The sequence below is a fragment of the Colletes latitarsis genome, chromosome 2, assembly GCF_051014445.1.
Source record: "Colletes latitarsis isolate SP2378_abdomen chromosome 2, iyColLati1, whole genome shotgun sequence".
NCBI classification, from domain to species: domain Eukaryota; kingdom Metazoa; phylum Arthropoda; class Insecta; order Hymenoptera; family Colletidae; genus Colletes; species Colletes latitarsis.
Window position 1 is genome coordinate 21,800,131 of NC_135135.1, and position 23,667 is coordinate 21,823,797.

Consider the following 23,667-nt stretch of genomic DNA (forward strand, 5'->3'; position numbering starts at 1 on the left):
TTTGATGATGTCCAGCTGCGGTGCCTGACATACCTTATACGCTGCTCGAATATAAGTAGTTCGTGTCAAGTGTATGTGCCCGATTAGCTTCGATTGTTCTAAACGTTGTATAGATATCTCCTCTTTGTATAATTTTGTTTATTATTTAGATTGCAATTAATTCCATTAGTTTTGTTGAATTAAGAACGGGGAATACATCGAATCTCAATTTTGAATACGTCGATAACGACGACATTAATAGAAATTGAATAATTGAGTTATCGACGTTATGTCGATAATTGTGTCATCGGACAGGTGGATATTTTATATTTCCCTTTTCTACTTCATATATTCTACGACTTCTATTTCGTTCAGATATCGCTAAAGGACTTGATTTTTAACGTAATCAGTTACGGATACAAATTAAGTAAGAAAATATGTATCAATTATCGGTATCGATAGTTCGAATAGCTATGAAATTAAAGTTCTTTAAATACAATTGCTAAGAACCAAAGATCAAATCCCTGTTACAGAAGGAGCGGAAGCATTATCGAAACAAGTACTTCTCTACTAGTTATATTAACACTATTACTTATTATTTATTAATAATCCTAAAAAAAGCGTTAAGAAATATCAAAATTAGGATGTTTTTCCCGCGATTTCTATGTCCACTGTGCGTCGTGGTATCTGGTCGGCGCGCGGCGTCCACTAGGATCGTGACATATTAAACAGTCCGGTGCGAATTCAAAGAGCGCGCAGTTTTTATCGACAGCCACGACCTCGGCGATAATTAATTACCGTTGGATGGATATTACACCGGTTCCACGGGTCGGACTATGGGTGTTCCATTTCTGCCGTTACGATCGAGTTTACAATGAAACGCGACCGGTAGCGCGAACTCGAGAAATAAATCACGCTCTATTCGCGGTCCGCGAGTCATTAGTCATTACCGTCGCTTATTACGATTCCCAGGTCGGATCGTACCAGATAAGGAGTTCGATAAATTATAATTAGAGCGGGGGACAAGAGAGGTGGACGGCGTTGCAAGGGGGCGCGGAACGGTCCGATCGCGAGCTTCCGAGTGCATTACCGACACCGCGAGCGCAGCCGTCGAACAGATATAAATCACTATCGCGATGGTACACGGTCCCGGCCACCGTGGCTGACCACGTAAGGGCTTCGCCCCTGTTCTGGGATCGCCTTTTCTCGCGCTACGATCTGCCACTATCGGATCCCTGGCACCTCGTTACTACGGTCGCCACGCTCGTTCGACGTTCCTCTTAATTGATTTGAAAATTGCGATCGCCAAGGCCAGAAGCCGTCGAAAACCGGAGCCTACGTAGCACGCGATCCCGCTCTTCGTTCTCTCGATAAGCCTGTCCCACCCCCTCGGAACGCGTTCCAGGGGCTTCGTCAGTTTTCTCGACGCTCTATTTTCCCCCCGATTGCCACCGGCTACGAACGGCTCGATCGCGTCGCGGAAACGCTTCCCGCGAATAAAACTGCCCCGCCATTGTTATCGCCCGCTCGCGGGAGAACGATTTCGCGGCTAATTGTCGCCCTAGAAGTCTCGCGAAATTGTCGTTGCCACGCAGTTTCTCCCCCGGGTAATGTCTTCGTGGAGCAGCGTTAACTGCCTGCCGTTGGGGGTTCGTTTTTTCCCTTCTCTTTTTGTTTCGCGCGCATTCGATATATTCTGCCGTTAGTTTGTCAAGGCGTGAAAGTCGCAGGTTTAATCGAACGTAGATTAAGGCGAAATTAGTTCGTATCGCGACGTTGGAACAAAAAACGTGGGAATTTGGCGCCGGACCAGAAAAGGCCGTGGCCCGTGGCCTTTGCTCGTATAAATCAGCCGGTATCCGGCCGCGATATCGGGATTAAAAACAAAGCGGAACGATCGCGAAGTGTAACAGGATTCGTGCAACGGGTTAATCTCCTATCATGCATCTCGGAGAATCATTGAGAGTCGAGGTCCTGCCGCCCATCCACTATGCATAGACGCGTCTCGAACCGTGGCTATACGAATCTCATTTTCTCCTATAGCCGCCATAGCTTCTCTTCTGACCGAGATAAGCCGTGTACTCGTTGAATCTTAAGGATGCGCCTGTGAGTCTTCGCGAGGGCCGTAAGTAGAGAGGGAGTCGCAGATAAGCTTGGATCGTTTCGTGGCATCCTAAGGCACGTTCGTCGAAACGGGCCGTAATATTAATAGCGGAGCCGCGTGGATCTTCGGGGCCCCCCTTCGATTATCGTTCCCGGCAATTTTCGTAATCCGCGATACACCCTCGGACGCGGTAAATATCAAAGCACTCTCCGTGTCGTGATAGCCGCCGCGCCGGATCGCGCTCTCTCCGCGAACTTGGCTATCAAAGATATCGAAGCGGATCTCCGGGGTCCCTCGCGTCCGCTGTCTCGTAATTTTCGCGGCATTTTAGTCACTCCTCCTCGCTTCGAGCGACTATGTTCCCTTTTATAGGGATCTCTGAAACATACTTTCAAGTTTACGTATTAATACGATGATACTGTAATGCAACCCCATTATTCGATATATCGATTTCAACATGGGTGTCTTTGTATTTTGACAAACTTTTATAAGCAAATAAGTGTCTAATAAGCAACTACTCGATGTCGTTTAGATGAATTTATAACAGTTTAACTCTGATGTTTCCCTGAGTCGCAGGTGCACTGGTTCTGTTAGGCAACGAAGACATAAAGTCACGAAATATAGAGGGTGTTCGGCCACCCCTGGGAAAAATTTTAATGGCAGATTCTGGAGGCCAAAATAAGACGAAAATCAAGAATATCAATTTCTTGACTGAGGCTTCGTTAAAAAATTATTAAAAAGTTAAATTAAAAAATTTTAAATCATTCTGAAAAAATTATTTTTGGCTGTGAGGCTCGATTATAATCATTGTTGGTGAATACACATATCCTTGAAATCCTATCCTCTTTCGAGAGAAAAATTCGAGTAGGTGCCTAAATTTTTCGACAAAAAAAAATTTTTTCAAATCGTTCTAAAAAAATTATTTTCAGTTGCAGGGGTCAATTAGAATCATTTTTGGTGAATAGATATACCCCCGAAATCCTACTCAGTTTCGAGAAAAAAATTCCTTACCGAAAATCTAATTTCTGGCCAGAAATGTCTGCCCGAAATTTCATGCGAATCTTTAACACGTCATAACTTTTGAACGGATTGGACGATTTTAATGTTTAAAAAAGCAAACTACGCGTATTTTGGCAGAGAATATGTAGAAATCGCAAAAATATTCGTAAAGTTGGTCCTTGACCCCGCAAAAATGAGAAAAACCCCATAAAAATGGCCCAATTTTCAAACAGCCATAACTCCTACAATAGTGAATATATTTCAATGAAACTTTTTTCTGAAGTAGAGCTCATGGGTACCTACAAAAAAGTATTAAACAACTTTTCTGTAGGGCATCAAATAAAATTATCAAAAATGAAAAACTAAGTTTTAAGAAAAATCGACGTAGGTGCCTAAATTTTTCGCCGAAATTGGAAAGTTTCAAATCGTTCTGGAAAAATGATTTTCGGTTGCAGGGGTCAATTACAATCATTTTTGGTCATTATATATACCCCCGAAATCTTACCCACTTTCGAGAAAAAAATTCAGTATTGGCGGAACTTTAAACGTTAATAACTTTTTAACGAAGCTTCCATCAACAGATTAGTATTCTTGATTTTCGTCTTATTTTGGCCTCTAGAATCTCCCATTGAAATTTTTCCCAGGGGTGGCCGAACACAAGCAGACATAGCAAAAGCGTTAAGCAACCTAAAGAATGAGAAATGTGTACACTGCAATAGAGGACTCTTTGATCTGTAAGATACATTAAAATTGTTCGGTAAACTCCAAACTGGTATATCTCTCGAACCATCAAGTTCATCAAGTATCTCAATACTTTTTTTGTAGAGATTAGAAAACTGCATCGAGTCCTATTTAGAACGACTATAAACAGATTGAAAACACAAACGTTCTGCGAAAAGTAAGGAGCCCTTGGATTTTCCTTTCAAAGATCGAGGGTTGTGGGGGGGGGGGGGGTGGATAGGGGTGCCGGCGTGAACGATCCATCATTCCGCGTCACCGGTGCGCCGCGATACACGGGCCGGCATAATTTGTTCGCTCGATTAGATATTGAAAAGCTGTAAACCCGGTCGGTCTGGTCGACCAGGGCGAAGCGAGGGGGTCCAGGGAGGATCGTCGCCGGCCACGCGTTCCCGGCGAAAAGAGATACGGTGCGTCTTCTCCGTCGCCTTGTCTCGATCGCGATACCGAAGATTGGATCTCGCGAGGTGTCCGTAAAATAATCAGCCTCCCGGCGCGTGCAGCCTCGTACGAGGTAGCACGAGAATCACGCCGGTGGAAAAAATCGCCTCGATTTCCACCGATCCCGATATCACGCTGGGATCCACCTTTTTATTCTCGGGCACTTAAGCTGGATTCACACTATCCGTCAGCCGAAGGATACGCTTCTCTCGTCGATCCGTTAATAAACACTTTAAACGCGTTGATCGTCAAGCTTTCGCGCGGCGGAGTCGCGGATACGTTTAGCAAATTGTTTGCAAATGTTTGCTTTCCCTTCCAATTTCGATAATTAGGGCAGAATGTTTGGCACGCGAGTTTCTCTAAGGCGAACAAAAGATTGCAACTGGGAACGGGAACAAACGAAATTGCATAGAAATCAATCAACTGTTTGTTTCGAACTCTCGGTAATAACGAAATGCAATTAAAAATTGTTGCTAGGGTGCAGGTAGGTGTAACGATGATTTCGACTATCGAGTAGTTTGCACTAGTCAGCAAGTGTGAATCGGACTTTACTCGATCCGACTTGTTGCTGTGTTTGCCTGTCGAGGCTAGACTAAGAGGACCAGTTGAAAGCGCCTTCGAGACGTTTATCTCGAGCGGTCCGCTGTATATTTTCACGCAAGATCGGTCGATCATTTTTCCGTGGATCCGGCGGACGCGAGGGTTTCGCTCGTCAGGCCGGTGGCTCGTTTTGCACGCGTTTACGGCGCAGGCCACACCGGGAGTGCGTCGCACCGTGGCCGCGAGCGCAAAAAGTTGGGTGGGCCACCATTGTTACGCGACAGCGGTCCACCGTTTCGTGGGTCGATGTCTCTTCGATCCATCCAATTAAACGTCCACCGGTGGAAGAAGAAAGGCCCGGGGAAAAGAGAAGAAAGTCTCGACGAAGGGAGGAGTAGAAACTCGAGGCTGGTTCGGCATAATGTCTGTATCAGGAAAACGCCGAGAAAAGATTCTGGGAGGAAGGTCTGCTACCAACGGATAATTAGCCATTGGCCAATTCCTAATTAGATTTTGAATATTTTGTTTGGCCGTTCGGAGGTCGTGCTCGTAATAATGTTACTTTGTCGCGTCCGTGAATGAGCTATTCTTCCAAGGTCTTGGCAAACACGATCGCGTTTCTTTCATCTACGACGAATGTCTAACCGAAACATCGTGTCCTGGGTTGTAGGTTACGCGTAACGAGGCTCGAGTCTCGAGTGACGTTTCGTTAAATTCGACGTACGGGGAGACGCTGGAAACAAGGTCTTAACTCCGGCCGGAGGAGGAGGAAAAGAGGCTGGAATTCGAGCGGACGCGAGATGAAGGAATTCATCACCCAGAAGATGTCCTCAGCATTTGATCTTTTCCATCGTTGGCTCCGCTCGGGCTCGTCGTGGCTCCCTCCTGGTGCTCCCCGCGCGTCCAGAATCCTCGGGGTACGGAGCAAAAACCGAAACTCCTCGGCGTCGCGATCCTGAAATAACGCTGCGGTTAGCTGGAAAGCCGCTGGTGCTCGCATCCTGTTACGCGCAGCGGATACTTTCTTCAGAAAGTATCGCTCACGAGCCGGTTGACACGTGTTATTTCAGCCGTCCACGAGCCTGAGTTATAAAGTGCCACGTTCCGCGCGTCCTCCTCGGAACGTCTCGGATAGATCAATTTGCCTCGCGACATTGATACGCGGGATCTTTGCCGGTATATAATGGGAGACGGGTACGACGAACTATGTCGATTTAACGGGGAAAAACGGGCGGACGGTAGTCTCGGACGGAACGTTGTCTACTCGATCGGGCCGGCTAGAACGGAATAGGGCAAGAAGGTAGGCGAAGAAACGCGGAGGAATACCGTCGGGTAATTTGTACTGGGCTCCCGTTGGTTTCCGTCCAGTTCGATCGGCCTCGTTCCGCTCGGGATTCGTTCGTTCGAGGAGCACGCTCGCGATCGCGATCTGCGAGTTTACCGCGGACGAGACGAGGTTTCGTGGGGCCCAGATAGACCTTGGACGGGCTTACGGGCCCATCCGTCACCCGCTGACACCGGACCCGATGCGTTTTTGTCTCCCTCTCGGGCCCCTCTGGCCGACTTCTGATTCGCCGCCCCGCGTGGCCTGCCAACGAAACCGACGGAAAAAATTCGTACCCGCTCCGGAGCCGCGTCACCGGGATCTCGCCGGAATCGCCGGACTCCCGGTCGCTTTGACCGGTTTGTTTTCGAAAGAATACCTTCCACCGGATATCGATACCCCCAAGAACGAGGGAAGTCATCGAATTCGGAGCCGTTCGGACAAAGCTTCGGGGCTACGACTAAAAAACGCGAGGAACTATACGTATCAGTTTTAATTACTTTTTATTTAACGTTGATAGCACGCGATCCACCTCGGTTTAAAAATTCTGCTCGCTCGTAATCGCGGAACGCGCGAAACGAACGGAATCCGGAATCCGGAATCCGGAATCCGTGACGGAATTGCGGCAGACGATCAAACTTTATTTCACGCTGGCTGACGCAAAGTGGCCGTGTCATCGTTCGCGCGGAGGGCAACGTTGTCCCCCCCCGATAATAGAAGCGGCCTCGAAAAGGTTCCGAGTCGGCGTAAATGGGACGTTCCTGTTCCCCGACTTATCGGCTGATAAGCCTCGCGACAAAAACGAGAGAGACAGAGCCCGAATGCTTGCTAATCCAGTTTTCTGCGTCCCCCCCCTGATTGCCCGACGCCCGACCATTCGATGCTCCGCGTATCGACAATCTCAAAAGCCTGGGCTAATTAAAATACTCGCTGCCAGGATACCTCGCAGCCTCTCGAATCCCTTTATCCGAAATCTGCCCCCATAGCCCTCTTTCGATTTCGTTATTTCCACTCTCGTCCCTCGACAATTTTAATGCTCGATCGGGATTTCAGAGTTTCAACGATCGCGTAATCCTTGCTTCCGTCCGGGCGAATTAATCGTACGACGGAAACTCCGTGAGTCCACCCGCGTATAAAAGTTTTCTAGGAGGAGGAACGTAATCGTTTCGCGCCTATTCCGTGGTCGTGCAACGACGAACGATCTTCGTCGTCGCTGGAACGTCTAATCGGAGGCGTGACTAATTAACGTGCTCGGACTCACCGCGACTTTGTCACCTTAATTATCTCTATGTATATCCGCTCGCTAACGAGGCCGACAATCAAGAAATTCTTGTTCGACTCGATGGAAATTGAAGCCCTTTACGAACGCGATTACGCGACACGATAGTCGTTGATTACACGAGTGGCTGTTGCTTCGCGCGTCAATTTTCGTCGATCGCGCTGGACGTTGAACCTTTCGTTGTTTTAACAAAACGATAAAATATAGTTCGAGAAACGACCGCTTTTTGTTCCGGCATTTTTACTAAATGTAACTAATTCATTCGTATTATCGGGTCTACCGATTTGCAATCTTGTTGAGAAAATACTTCAACGTACCGAAAGAACTTGTAACGCAAGGGTTATTAATAAGAAGGGAATGACTATGTGTCAATGAGACACACAGGTAGTTGGTGATTTACGATCGCCTCGATTTACGATAACTCGTACTTACGATCGTGCAAAACTAAATAAAACCGCCGATATCGATGTTTTACAATATCATCGGGCGGTACTGTTTATTGCAGGCTCCTAACTGCATTATACATTCGGTTAATCAATGGCAGCTAGGTTGTTCGTGGTTTGCTCGCGATCTGGTTTAATATTTCTGGTCTTGCGACATATTTAGAAATCAAACAGAAATTAATAAATCAACGACTGCTACTCTAAGAGGCGAACAGGTTGATACGAAAAGAAGGTATGACATATTTTACATGAAATTCTACTTAGTTACTCAATGAGACTCTATCTCCATTTATAAATAATGAGCGTATAAGTGATTTCGAAACGGTCTTTGAAGCGCCTAGATGCTAATTTGTTTCGCAATCGTTAACCCCAGGAAGTTTAAGCCCTCGAATCCATTTGCAAAGTGTTTTAACGAGTTACTTAATAAATTGTTGGTCCAGAATCTCGCCCCGACGCTTCTTTCTATATCGAGCCTCGCATCGGTCGGAATCATCTCGTCCCTATAAGTTCGATTTATGCGAGTCGAGTGTGTGTACGTGCGCTCGACTCATTACTGTAAGTCACGACTAGCTTGACTCCCTTAATCGAAGGTTAAATCGTGCCGCATGGTTCTCGCTCGATGTCTGTATTTTATTATCGCGCTTATAGGCGGCCGTGAGTCCTGTTTAAAAAGAGGGGCGAGAGGCAGGACGAAAAGCTCGAGTCCGATTCGAAAACGATTCGTTCGTTGAGCTCCTTGTCGCCCGCGATTATCGGTCCGTGAACGTTTACGAGTCGGTGTTTTATATCGCGGGCATCTTGACGACCGTTTCACGGAGATTTATTGGGCCCGGTGTAAATATAGGCCGTCCGGAGAGTCAAGTTCTTAATTGCTTGAATTCCTACGGGTAGATAAAACCTAGAGTTTGGATGTGATAGGATTAAGTTCCTTCGGACGGATGAAACGGTTCGGCGTGGTTACGACAGGTTTACACGAGTCGACTCGCGATCTCTATCGAGGCTCAAAATCGGTGTCATGTTCTTGGTCGGTTTATCGACGACGTACCTTTTTAGACGTTAGAAAATTTCCACTTTTAGTTTAGTGCACAAGTATCGCTAAATATCTGTAGTAATTCGCTAAAAAAATATCTGAAATGAGCTTAAAAATACGCGTGTAACGGTAGAACGTATCCTCGACGAACGATCGCATTGATTACAAATTGAAACGTTTGAAGGTAGAAGCGTGGTCCCCCGTAGCCAAGCTAATAATGCCTGCAACTTTAATAACTTGGGAATTTAATCTACTTAGGAACTTGGTAAACAAAATTTGACGAGCCATACGAGAAGTTTATACGTCGATAACTGTCGTCGCTCGGGGACTCGGAGGAAGAGCTCGAAACGATACCTCGGTTTCCGGAGAACCGTGCAGGGTTACCCGCGTCGAGCGACGTTCTCAGGGATCGGTAAAGCATCCACGGAGCAGAGGGGGGCCCGTTTTCGAGGATCGGTAACGTACCCCGGGGACCGTAGCTGAAGATTTACAGACTCTCTCGCCAGATCGTGCTGCGTGTACACGGGGCCCGTCGGTCCCTCGGTCGTTGCCTGCTTTATCGGCGCGGAGTTAGCACGAATGGGGTGTGAACGGGGCCCCGTGAGGCCTCAATCCCCTCCCGGTCGACGCGGAGTCGGTCCGATCGGAGCAAAACCGGTTTACACGCGGACCGTACACGGGAGATCTCTCGGTGGAGATTTGAATTTCACCGCAAAGAGCGGATCCTCTTCCTCCTCGTTGGCTTCGCCTTTCTCCTCTTGGATCGAGGAGAGAAGGCTCCGGGCCTAAAATCAACAGCGAAGGGTAGCCCGACGTTTCCTCGAGCGGAGGGCCGCGTTTTCGTTTACCCGCGCGGTTTTACGCGTCTCGGAACGATTACACGGCCTTCCAGCGAGGATTTTTGACGGTCCCTACTTAGGCGAAGTCTTCATCCCGCGTGGAAATATTTTGCTCCCCCTTAGCTGGGATTATCGGAATCCGATGGGAGACTTTCGTCTCGGTTTAAGCATTATTTAGGTGGATTTCGGTGAATCGCTCGCAAGTTATCGACTCGATTGGTATACTCGAAGCTCGTGGGCACGGATTGCTTTCGTGAAAGATTGTTAGTGGCCGGTTTGGAGCAAGAGACACGCTCTTAAAATCTCCGCTCGACAGGTGCTTCGGCTGGCCACGCTGGGAGGGCCGACGCGTCCTCGAAATTCAGGCTCTCACACTTTTCGAGCATGCGCTCGTTAATCAACCGTACGGTCCTTCGGATAACCTCCTTGCAGCCGATCCTTGAACGAGAACCTACTTATTTAAACGATCGCGTATCTTGCCCAGCGTTTTGGAAATCAATTCAAACTTGACGCGTTTAGTCTATCGTACCGCCAATAATCATCGAAAGTCATCGTTTTAACGCGACTAGTTAATAATTGTCACGTCCATAACCAATTACGTTACGCATCAATTTATTTCGAAACCATTCTCGGTTTCGTTGGTGTGCCACTTTTGACGCATCACGCTGTCCGAGGGCAGCTGCCTGTTCACGCAATAAATAATCAATTGCTTCTTATTGATTTAAGTACAAAACCTTTGTTAGACGAGAGGACGATATTTTTAGAAATTATGTCCTCGAATACTTTAGGTATTACATTTTGGATACTGATGATAGGTCTGTGAGACGAGGCGAGAGATTTATCGTCGTCTTTAAATATAGAGGAGGTTAAACATATTTTCCAAGATACTGGAAAATTACCAGCGCTCGAAGATTTATTAAATATTATCCAGAGAATTCTAGACATAATAAATTTACAAGTGTCGGAGTTAACGGGTGGAATTTGTTGCAGAATTACAGTGTATATTTAGAGACTCGAGACGATTAAAAGTTTCTATTTAATAAAATAGTGAATATTATAATTACACGAGCGAACGTCACATTATAGAATATCAATATATTGGTTACTGATTACTGGTACTTGAAGTTTATGTAGAACAACGGAGAGGAATTATTTTTAATAGAACGTATGACTAAAAGAATTTTCATTAATATTTATGTGTAGGGAAAGCAAGGAAAAATAGCGCATAAATAAATACGTATCGTTGAAACGACGGTGACAGACCTTCCCGTAACTAATTAGAAAAATCAACAAAACTCAGAATAGAACGTATGCGACTGAATATTAATGACACTGTTAATTGGCAGATCAGAGAATGTTTTACAGTGAAAAATAATTTACGAACTCTGTCGACAACCGTGCAGCGTTATTCGCGGTATTTCGATCCCCATTGCTATGCAAACGCCCGTTAAAAAGGACAATCGCAACGTCGCTGCCTGCAAGACTGAATACCAGTTCTCGAAACAAAGTTGCAACCTTTTCGATGTAACCCCGAGCAGTTCCAGGGCTTCTCGCACCCTCGACACGAAACTCCGTGCCGAATCTCTCCATGGTGTAGCAACGAGCCGAGTTTAATCTCCGCATAATCGTGCTCCGTGAGGCCGCACAGGTAGTGGGGGGGTAGAGTTGGGTCCGGTAGTGGTCGTCGGCCCCTGGTGAGGCCTACTACCTCTCCTCTTCTTCTTAGCGGCTTCTTTGCGGGGCCTGCGATCCTACTCTCGTGGAGGGTCGTAGGAGGCCCACGGAGTGGGACGCTGTGTGGTTGCTCCGGAGGATAGGGACCCTGATGGGGAAGGGGACCAGCAACAGCTAGAGGCAGCGATGGCTGGCTTCTCGCCTTTGCAAGCTTCTCGAGCAACTCGCTAGCAGCATTCGAATGTCCTTCGATTCTCGGGAATCTAGTCGCTTCGGAAACGTATGCGTCGAAAGTCGCTGTTCGAAGGATGTTTCAAGAATAGTCAACGACCTTACAAGCAAATGCTACTTGTAGAAACGATTTCCAATATCAAAACTTTTATCTTACTTACGTTTCTATTTTATCTTTCCTACTCTGAGTGCTGGGATTGAAAATATAGCGTTGATGTCTCGTTTGTGACCACCTTCGAGAAGCTAAAAGGCTTTACCAAGTCCGGTATTTCTATATCCGAAATCTATTCGATCGTACGCGAGATTATTCGAAAGGTTCTTCGAACAGAAATATGAGGATCGAAGCGACGCGAGGCGTTTCGAGCACATCGCTAGCTTCGGGACCGAGCGAGACGGAACGCTGGTCGATTAATGGAAAAGGAGAAAGATCGCTTGCGAGCGGGCGACGATGACGCCGTATTGTTTACGACACAGGGTAAGCCGCGGCCCCACAGCCATGTTGGATTCTTCTCGCCGCTGTAGATCAAAATTATAAGGCGGAACACGCTTCGGGACGTCCGCTCGGGATCCTCTCGAGATACGGACGTTTCTTCCTCCTTCTCTCGACTCGTCGTGGTCTTGTTCGTCCCTCTCGATCCTCGATCGTCGTTTCGCCTTCGATCGAGACGGCCCGTCGACGAAACGAGAGCACCTTCGATCCTGTTTCGGGTCGCATCCGGTGCTCCGCGAACCCGGTTAGCATCGCGAGCCACGAGAATCCATTCCTCGCCTGTTTGTAGCTACTTTGTCGATCGGTGCTCGGGGGGGTTGCTGTCTCGATACGCTTTTTGCGACCTTGCATCGATCGGAGACGCCACGGAGGATCTCTGTAACGCTCGATGCAATTATGGCGTCGCGAGCGATGCAAGCATCGATCCTCTGCAACCGCGTTTCAAGAGTTCCGGAACGAGTATAGAAAATACTATCGAAATTGTCGACTTATTTTTCCACGTAGATTCGGCCCTTAAAAACTATTTAAATCGAAGATGGCGTCGACCAAGGAAAGAGCATGGTCTGGTAAGAGTAAATGAAACAGACAGCGCGTTATTATCCGACGCGTTGCTCGAGACAACCGGGGCTCAGTCAAAGGACTTTATCATTTTGCAAAGTATCCGATATCTCGAAAGCGGCTTGGAACGTAGGTAGCTGGAGGTTCAGTCACTCATTTAGCAGCGAACACCGCGCGATTTCGCGCAGACTTGCCAGACTCGAAGTTCCAAGATACGCGAAGTTAAAGTGGCGTATTTACAGGTAGTTGTCGCTTTAACATTTCCTGCTCGTTGCAGAGAACGTTTAAGTGCTGGGGAAGGGTGGCTGACATTTTAAGCTTCGTGCCTACTGCTGAGGTAGCTCGGCTGCATCAAATACACGATATTCCTTTCATCCCCCGTGTTCCATAGAACCGTTCGCAGAAGCGATTTCCAAACGATTCGAACGGTTCAATTTGTAAACGACGTTCTTCGGGACTAAAATATGACCCTTTGGCGGGACATCTATTTCGTGTAACCATTGTCTCGGCCGAAACGTTGAGTGGCTGTTACGAAACATTCGTAAAGTAGGATATTTTCGTCCTGCATAAAAGGTTTTTAAGAAACGCTTTCAAGCCCTGCCCGTAATGCCTTTCATCCATTAACTTTAACCGCGTTTACCGTTTCGGAGGAGCATAAATCACGAGGAAAGGGCCGCCCGGTAGATACGGGTAACAAGCAATTAGCAATAAGCCGGCACTTGACTTAGGTAGCAATTATCTCTACGCATCAACGAGTTCTAGCCGAAAACGCAACGACTACGTGCCCGCGAAACGCGAGCGAGCAATTAACGGAAGCACGACGGACGTTTCTTAAAATCCACGCGCTCCAAAACCGTTCGCGATTAACGCTCGAATTATTAATTATCCCTCGCGGAGAGAAAGAATGTTCTCCGTTAAGGCAGGTCTCATTTTTTGTACGAATTGGACGGTAAACGAGCGATCGGCAACGTTTTCATCGTGTATATTGGTTAATTGGCTGAAACGAATGGTACGTTCTACAGCCGGTTAGTCGCGACCGGTACAAATAGGCGTATAAAACGCGAGAAACGGAACGTTCTTCGGTTTTTTGAAATTTTAAACGGTTTAAATCCTCGTTGAAATTGACGAAGAGCACGTGGCGTCGATGGACTCGGTGATCCCGATAACGAAACAAATGTTCGAATGGTTTGCGCAATTTAAATCGGATCGTGAATGTTTGAATGATGAATTTCCAAGAGAAAGGTCGACTATATATCGGTCGCGCCAGATGTTGTTTCCGCTATCGAATATTCTGTTCTTTCGGACGGAACGGTGAAAATTCAAAATCCGTCTTCTCCGACCGGTCGACGAAACAGGTCACACAGATGTATACAAATTTTTATCCATTCTTCGCTCGTATACTCGCGAGACGCGTTTATCGTAAAGCGTTTCAACGACCGAACAAATTTCCTGTACCCAAAATAGAAAAAGATCCTTTTATACTTTCTTGTACGCTTAACAATCGTAGCACCTGCTAATTGGGAAACATTAGGTCCTTCTATCGATAGTTTAATTATTAGAAAAATATGGGAGTATTCTACGTTGCTCGATTTCTAGATTTAGCGAATGTTGCGACCAAACGCTGAAGACGACACTCGTGACAGATGCAGCTCCGCGTATGTTAAAGGCTGCTGGTAAATATTTCATTCTAAAATGCTATACGAAACGGGTTCGTTACACGGTATAAACAGGGTAGCTCGAGGAAGACTCCACTGGAATAAATGCATTAATATTCGCAGTGTTTTTGAAAACATTCTAAATATTCCATTTCCATTTCGACTTCGAACGAGAGAGCTTAGAGGCAGCTTTATGCAATGCATTCGTATGAAAAGATCAAAGCGCGTAGCGAGTTTTTTGATGGCTTACGAGTCCCTAATTGGCCGGCAAAGTGGGCCTTGCGATACCGTATGTCGAACGACGGTGACGCGGGGTACTCGGTCGCATTTGTAAACAAACAACAGTTCATCGAACGGGGCAGAAGTATCGGCGTGGACGGCGGTGTATCGAAGGAAAGCACGCTCGAGCGGAATAGTTGGCCGCGCGATGATCCGCGGCGAGCCGAGGGGGTCCGAGCCAGAGACGCCTAAGGTGAGTCTAGGGCCCCAGCCATTTTTCCACGCAGCATCCACGAGCAACGGTCCAGTCGGGGGACCGGTGCCCCCACTTGGACGACCTGTTGCTCGGCCAGACATCCCGGACCCCGGTACGCCCGTGGTGCCTTCCACCTAACTCGCCAGCCAGCGGCCAGCCGAGGCTCCCGGAGTTATCTCGAAGCCGCCTTAGAAGAGATAGGGCCCCGGCCACGGAGGTGGGTTCCAGCCAACAATGACGCCCAGTTCAGCTCGGCGAGTCGCCACTCTTCGTGCTCCCGCAAACGTGGCCCGTGTGACTCTTCGCCGAAAGTTCTAACGTTACGAAACGCTCGACAGGTGCCATTCAGACTACAAAAGGGACTCCTATCCCGCGGGAACGGATCGCTAGAGCGCCCCGAGGACCCGGCGGAACGGGCAACGGCGGTTTTTCGACGGTGTTCGGCTCGATATTTCTCGAGAAAAACTTTCCCCGCGGTGGAAGAAGCGTTTCCCAGCTCGAAGAAAGCCCGCGGTTTCTCGGTTCGCGGCTACGCTCGTCCCGTAGATCGAGGGCAGGATTTATTCCCGGATCTTGGCGTCGATTCGTCACCCGTGGCCCGGGTGAACCGTCTCGACGCAGTGCTATGTGAATATCGGTTCCGCGGCTCGTGTGACAGGTCGGCGACGACGAGCAGCCGAATCGGGGCGAAAAGATGTGCGAGTGCGGTGACGAGTGTGCCGAGGACACGATGACCTGGCAGCCCGCGAGACGTCCGGGCGATCTGTGAATCGGCCAGGAGCGGTTTCTAACGATCGTTCGACGGTGGTTTGTGCGACGCGAGTGCGGGCAGAGGTGGTGTTCGCGCTGGGCTACGCGCGAACGAACGCAGTCGTGGAAAAATTCTGGCCGATAACGAGCCCCGAGCGCCTGAGATGGCCACCCTGGGCCTCTCCAAGGTCTTCATACTGGACAAGTACTTCACGGAGCTGCAGAAGTTCTGGGAGACCGAGAAGAAACTCCAAGGTACGCCACTGGTCGCGCTCGCGATCCTCCTTTTTGGCGACCGCGTCGATTTCATGGACGCCGCACGATTTAAACGCGCTCGAACGGAGGGGAGGGACACGCTTCGAACTCCTGCGCTCCGCTCCGAGCATCGCGAAGCTTCCATCGACGCGGGTTCTCCCGAGATAATCGTTTCCTCGCCCAGAGAAAAGGCTTGCTCGATCCAGGGGTGCGGATTTTTAATAACGACTCGTCGCGTTCTTTTCGCGCGCTGAGAAATTTTTCCTGAAACGATGGTCTGGTTATTCTCGTAAATATACAGTCCTTTCAACCGAAGACAAGTTGACTTCGATCCATTTTTTCAGATCTCATGCAATTTTGGTAACGGAAACAAAACTTGTTTCCTCCCATCCAAGGAAACCCAGGCTCTGTTTACGTTTCCCCCACTTTTGCCTTTTTCTACGTTCGAAAGAGACGCGATCGCGATCCGGAGCGTCGTCCCCGTGGAAAGGGCGCGAATTTTTAATAGCCGTCGAGGAACTCGGCGCCTCTCCTTTGCATTTAATTCTTGGTCGTCTCGTTTCTTTTTACGCGATCGTCAAAGCTCGTCCGCCTTTATTCGTCGCGCGGGACTCGATTCAGCGACCGAACCGTAATCAAGTTACAAAAGTGGCTACGCTTTTACGGGGTGGGGCCAGGGTATTTTGGAATAGCCCCGACTTTAACGACGAGAGATGGGAAAGGGCGCCGCCGAGAGCTCTGTACGGCCCTGCCACCTGAAAACGAACAGCCGCGACGCGAGTCGTCGTAGAACTTACCTGCGTTTTACAGTTAAAACAGTCTTCGCGGTTTCTCTTGGCTGATTGCTCTGCTGCATTCTTGCCACCGGCCGGACAGGTTAAAGTCTCCGCCGGGAAAATCGCCGAGCTTTTCCTCTCGACGCGTTTCGCATTTATTCGACCCTCGAGTCGTCCGCCCTCTCCAACCCTGGTGCTTGTTTCGAAACGAGTTAGCGTCTCCTTTTGCACTGGAGAATCGTTTGAAAAAAATTTGATGGGGATCTTGGTTGTATCTAGTTTCGATCGACGCGTTCCGGAGCTCCTTCGATCCTTCGTTTTTTCCACGAGCGCCGTTTCGAACCAAAATTACGCTCGTCCAGCGTCGCCTGGCGGTGCAACTTTTCGAAATTCTCGAGATTGGTCTCCTGTTGCTCCTTATCCGTCCGTTTATTGGATTGCGGATCGCAAAGCGAAAGGCACACCGCTCCCGGAAAGCGTCGTTCGAACGTAAGAGGTCCTTTGCGCGTACGCATCCTCCTCCGGTCTCTATTTTCCTAGAATTTGTATGGCCGCCGCGATTCGCGTCACGTACGCGTCGCCGTAATCTCCTTGACGCGACAGAGATTAAAATTTCGAGCGTTTTCCGCGCCGTACACACTTTATTTCCCAACTTTCCGCCGTGGTTGTTTCATTTTTTTTTCCTTCGTTCGCGTCCGAGCTCGCGTTTCGCCGGGGCCCCGCGCAGTTAACGAAATTTATTATCTCATCGCGGCTTATTCCCTTTTCTCCGTCGCGATAGAAATCGTAATTCTTACTTTGCGCATTAATCCCCCCGGAGGCATATTGTTTCATCTCATAAACCGTGAACTGAAGCATTAAGCACTGCATCATCGTTTCGTTGGTCGTTTCTTGCGCCGTTCTTTACACGTAAACGGACGAAAGAAAGGGGGATAAATGTGGGAAGCAGGAAAGCGAAACTCTCTGAATCACGGGTACGAGACGGGGGACTCTCTTTTCATCGTGGTTTCTTGCGCAACTGCCCGCGCGCGATTCATTCTCTTCCACCCTGTTCCCCGAATCTTGCAACTTGTCGCGCTCGAATCGGCCCACTTGTTTCTCACGCCCACGACTCGGTCTCGTTCCTCGTCCCGTTTTGTTTACCTCGTTCGTATAAAAGGCGAAACCTTCGCGAAAACGCCGTGGAAACTGTGCCTTCTCTGTTTCCGTTATTAAGTAACGCACCGATTGCCCAATCGAGCCTCGCCGTTACGTTCGTGCACGTGCACGCTCCAGAACGATCGAATTTATGGTCGCCAATCGTCGTATACCTCGCGTCACAATCACGGAACACCCCTCGAAACTATCAGATTTCTAAGTAGCCCGGAAGTTGGTCACCCCTTATTAACATCGAAGGATATTTCTGCTGGCTTTGCACTCTAAATTCATCTTTTATCAAATCGATAGAATGCACAGCTAATTGGATGCGAAATGAAATGCTTCTAAATCTGTAAGCGGTATATTTAGCTCTTTCTAAACTACCTAAATCGATAAGGAAAATACGAAGCGTTGTTTTGGACTTGTTTAAAAATACCAGGACCTGAATAGAACAGAAATTCACGATTGCTTGCTGGAAGCGATCACTGTGTGTGCGCAGCATTAAAAGTTGCATTTAATTCTATTTTGACATCATGCCAAATTACACACGAAGTAGGAGTATCTACGATTAACTCTTCGTTCCCACGAACCCCTTTTGGCAGTCCAATGAACCTCATGGTCCCTTATTGTACAATATTCATCGGAATAATTTTCTTAAATATTAGTTAAATTAATGTTCATATTCTGGTTTTAAATTCTAGCAAATTTTTAATTTCAATGCTAGACTGGAAAACATCGTAGATCCGCATTCGATCTTAACACTGTAGAGATAAAAATAATTCTGTTGTGTCTCCAAGCGTTTGCAAATTTTTCTGTCAAGTTCAGGACACTCAAAGATTCATTTTAGTTCAGTATCATACTGTCAAAGCCTCCAAGGAGAAACACAGGCTGAGAACCACTGGCGTGCACTATTAGCGGAGAAGCGCATCGGAGATCGAATCGGTTTCGCATATTAGACGAAGAAAACGATGGAAGAAAGTGCTGTTTACGCATGAAAAGAGATTTACACTCGATGGACCAGATGGCTGGCATTATTACTTTCAGCGATGGTAAAAAGAAATTCAAGCAGGAGGGGGAGGAGTCACTGGGTATTATGAAGAGAAATTGGAAAGAGTAGTATTAGATTTATTAATGCTAAAATAAAAAATAACGGCTATGGAAAACTAATGAATGATACAAAATTCAGGCAAATGAAAACGGATCGTTGGTTGTACGTTTATTTTTTTAGCAGCGTGCTGCGTCCGCGAGGGCTGCTAAAATTTTGAAAAATTATTTTCATGTAAATAATATGGAAGCTTTGCAGTGGCTTGGTAAATTACCGGTTCGAAATATAAAAAGATACGAGTACAGGCATTTTGCAATATTTATCGAACCGATAGGCAATTTTGTTACACGGACGAATTTATTTTTAGCGTTGTTATTCGTACATGTTCCATCGTTCGGTTGCATCCTATTTTTGCAGAATTAAAAAATTTGCTGATTTTCGGCGTGTACACGGTGCTTTTTATTCCGGACAAACAATTTTCTCCTTCTGTCCCATTAATACTGTGAAATGCAAATAATATACGAGTGTTCTATCATTTTACTGTAGAGCACAGAACAAAGGACCACTGTCCTTTGACTTTCAAAGGTTCGTGAGATGTGTTTGTGACCCTTCTACCGCACAGGGAGTTTATATAACATTCGAACAGACTTTATTAACGCTCGTGACAGCTCAACGTTGCGTATGAAATACAAACTATCGACAATTGTTACATCATGCGAAGCACTCCGCTCAAAATATTCAATTAACCTATTTAATACAATCTTAGTTATACATAATTAAAAGCATGCATCATATTGCATGCATTACTACATATATGATGTGATCTGTGATGGTTAATTTTCCAATAAAACGGTGGCAGCGATCGCGTTAATTTTAGTAATAAATTTCTCGTTAGCTTAATTGCATCTATTTAACGTTCGAAAAACAACCAAAATTTATAGTTCGCGAAGAGAGAGGTTCGCAGAGGACTGACATCGTCGTGGGGAAGAGATTCTCGATTGTCGCAATTACGGTGACAAAAGGAACGAATGCACGGATACAATTGCGAAAAGGAGTGGGACAGGAAACGGTTATGGGACCTCGAGCTTAGTAATTACATTTCTTGCTGGCTGGCACGCATAATTGTTCTTCTAGCGCGTGAAAAATCTTTCAAAGTATTGTTACAACGCGCGGCGTTATTTGTGAATTTATTTATTCCGCCGCCAGTAATTAATACTTTTTGTCGCGTCGTTAACGTTCCCGTAAATTCGTTTTTTTTCCCATGGTCATTAAACGATCGCCAAGACCGTTTTAAAGGAACTGTCGGAGGATACGGAAATAATTGAATCGATTACGACCGACGCGTCGAGTTTTTCCAAGTATTATATCGACGACGACGGTCGTCGTTGAACAGGTAAAATGTGTTTCGAAACGAAGGGTTCCTTCGCTGGCGTGAGATTCATTTTAGGGTCCGTCGGTGTCCTTGAGATCGTTAACGATCGTTTTCAGCAACCGGTCGACCGCCCGCGTTCTCGTAACCTTAAGCCACGATTCTCTATGGGGGGAATAACTCTCGAGCGTGGTTGGGTTTTATCCTTCGAACGGAGGACTTTTTTTTTTTACTTTCCAAAATTAATGGCGAGACAGGAAAAATGACACGGCCCGTAAAAGTCGAACGTTGCAAGTTTCGCAACAAACGCGACGCGACTGGCAATAAGTAATCTATAAAGTTGAGCACCTCGTCGTGTAATAGGTGTTCGGAATTACCTTATAAACACACCACGCTGCTGCGAAGCAAATTTTCTAAACGTCTTATTAGACATTGTAGGAAACTAGGAAGCAACTATACGCCTGTTATTACAGTCGATATAAACGAGTGACTCTGTAGAACTATTAACAACGTCTGTAATATGTAGAGTAAGAGGAAATTTATTATCGTAGGTTACGCGTAGATCGCAGATACAGCGGATAGATTCTAATGGTGTACCATCGAGCGTACAATAGTACGCGTAAGTGTGTCGGTCGCGAGTGACTCTCGTTATATCAGAAGCATATTAGCTCGCATGACGTCGCCGATTCTAAGAAAACATTCAAGATCGTCGGACGATTTACCATCGACTGGATTACCAACGAGGTCGTTGATGCGAGATTTCGGGTGAAAAAGATACAGGTGACCTTGAAATCTCCCAAAAACGTTCGCAATCGGTCCAGTATACAGAACCATATTTACATTTCGTCGTCCGTGCGTCTCGTAAAAAGAACCCCCAATCGCGCAAGCTCGACGTTAACCAGTTCACCTCGTGTTTCCCCGCAATCTTGTAACAGTTTCGCCAACCCAAAGGACCGCTTTGAAGGCCTGACCGCATCAAGAATCACAACCTTTGGCAAACGGACGGTCCCTCAATCTGTTTATTCCCAGGGACGAGCGGTCCAACTTCGCGACATCCTTTTGCAAGGAAACGTTTCTCGACGTTGGCTCTCCCAGCGGACTCCCTTGACCCATCTTCGAAAGTTCGCGGAATAAACTCGGCGTACAGAGTCGATGTTCGCAGAGAGGGAGGGGAGGGACTCCCAGCAGCATCTCGCAATCCTCTCGCTCGGATTTATGCGGGGCAACGGCCTAAGCGAGTGTGCATCCACTGCAACTGTCCGGTTCGTGCTGGCTGGTGTGCACCACGTGCGGCCGCGATACGTGTACACATCGACGACCAGGTAAATACGGACGCGTGTATTGCGCATACCGGATAGCGATGGCTTCGAGACGCCTCGAATCGCCTAACAACACCATCCACGACTTCGATACTTTCGATTTAAACAGTTACGACATCGGTCGAAACGATGTTACAACCGTCGCAGACGCATCGGTTTCAAGTTATATTGCTCCTATCACTCTCATTATACAATTTTACGCATCGGTTTTAAGTTATATCGGTCCTATTCCTGTTACTTTACAGTCTAACGCATCGATGAAGTCCTAGAAACTGTTACGAGGGCCGAAACGATGTTACAACTGCCCCAGACGCATCGGTTCCAAGTTATATTGCTCATATCACTCTCATTATACAATTTTACGCATCGGTTTTAAGTTATATCGGTCCTATTGCTGTTACTTTACCGTCTCACGCATCGATGAAGTCCTAGAAACTGTTACAAGGACCGAAACGATGTTACAACTGCCTCAGACGCATCGGTTTCAAGTTATATTGCTCCTATCACTCTCATTATACAATTTTACGCATCGGTTTTAAGTTATATAGGTCCTATTGCTGTTACTTTACAGTCTCATGCATCGATGAAGTCCTAGAAACTGTTACAAGGGCCGAAACGATGTTACAACCGCCCCAGACGCATCGGTTTCAAGTTATATTGCTCCTATCACTCTCATTTTACAATTTTACGCATCGGTTTTTGCGATAATCTCACATATTTCACGTCGATTTTCGTGCGTAAGACGTTGCTTTAAGAAATCTTGCGCCTTCGTATTTTCCAACGTGTTCCGATTTGAGCCGCGTGGCGATCGAATTGTTCGAAACCGAGTTGGCCATCGCTGATAGCTCGCGTGCCCACACACACGTGTGTCGCGATACCATTGTGTCCGTGTATTTTTCTCGGCGCAGGTCGCCTTAAGTGGCGCTCATACCGAAAACCGTATCTTTTCGCGGTTTTACGGGCCACGCAAACACCTCGTCCGGAATATTCCGTTCGGAATTTAGCAATTTCGCGCGGAGATTTTTATCGACCACGCGAGGGATACTGTCACGGAATTATAGTCGCGTCAGGGGAACAACTTTGGCAGGGAAATGGTTGTTTCGCGAGGCGAGAGATCGTCCTCGCAGCGGGGCGACCGGTCGTCGAGCAGTTTTCGTTGCCTCCTCGGATTGAACTCGTTGACCTTGACGCATCGTCGGTAGAGGAGGATTCGCGAAACACAGAAACTAATTAGCGGGAAGAAAACGTTGCTTCGTGAGTCCCCGGGACTGTTCGACGAACGCGACTCTTGGAGCGCGCTGTCTCGCGGTTGATCGCCGTTACTCGAGGCTTCCTGGTTCGATAACGCGGCTCGCACAAGGTCGTTACGCTTATTGCCACTTCGTTACAGGCGTTACTGTTATAAATTTCGAGAGCAGATCGCCGCGCTTGGAAATTAAGGCGTAATTAAACGGCGTCGGATTCGTCCGCGCTAATACGCCCGATACGTTCGTTCCGTTACGCGTTATTCTTCAAGCAAGTTAAACCGTTTCAGCAAAATCCATTCAAGGCTTGTGCATTCTCTACCTTATTAATTTCTAGACTCAGCCACAAAGAAAATGACCCAATCGAAGACTTCCCCGATGGCATGGAAAGCTGATAAGGCTGATAATTCTGTGTTATGGCACCTGTTGTGGAGCAGTCAGGGGCTAGATACTCTGTAATATACGAAGCAGTACTGTCTTCGAACGTTACAGGATGTTTCCTCAAATTTCTCCTGGCAAATCACGCGATGCAATCCTGTTCTGACGTTTTGAAACTGGAAGTCTCTGTCCAGATTCCATCCGAGATCTTGAAACACTTCAATTAACATTCTTCTCAGCCTAGTCGAATCTTCGGTCGCACGAAAGCCTACAAAGAGCGCGCAGCTTCTCTTCCCACGTGTGGACGACCCTTTAGGGCAGAGAAACAGCCGGGATTAACCCGCATCTGATTAGACCCCGAGGTCGAACCAGACTCTCTCTCTCTCACTCTCCCTTGCACACAGGCATACTTGTACACACATAGGTGTTTCGTCTCTTTCCTCGAGGCCCCTTTGTGGAGGAGAGACGCGCGAGTTTCGGTTTCACTCGAAAGGTCGTGAAAAAGGTAGCCATCGACGCGGATCGTCGACTTTCTTCGACTTCTCGGAAGGTACACGCATTCCCCTTGGCCCGACGTCATCGTTTCGCGTGAGAT

General features: G+C 47.3%; 1 protein-coding gene across 2 annotated transcripts in view; it reads left to right on the top strand.

The window, feature by feature from the left end:
• Positions 1-23,667, top strand: part of Dachs (unconventional myosin-IXb-like dachs) — a 94,037-nt gene that overhangs the window by 49,313 nt on the left and 21,057 nt on the right. The window contains exon 1 of one of the 2 annotated variants that reach the window (XM_076784165.1): positions 15,619-15,804. The exons of the other annotated variant lie outside the window; for it this stretch is intronic. Coding sequence (XP_076640280.1) covers positions 15,714-15,804 — 91 coding nt within the window. The 5' untranslated portion in view covers positions 15,619-15,713. Of the gene's footprint in view, positions 1-15,618; positions 15,805-23,667 lie in introns of those variants that run through there. 2 annotated transcript variants of the gene reach the window in all.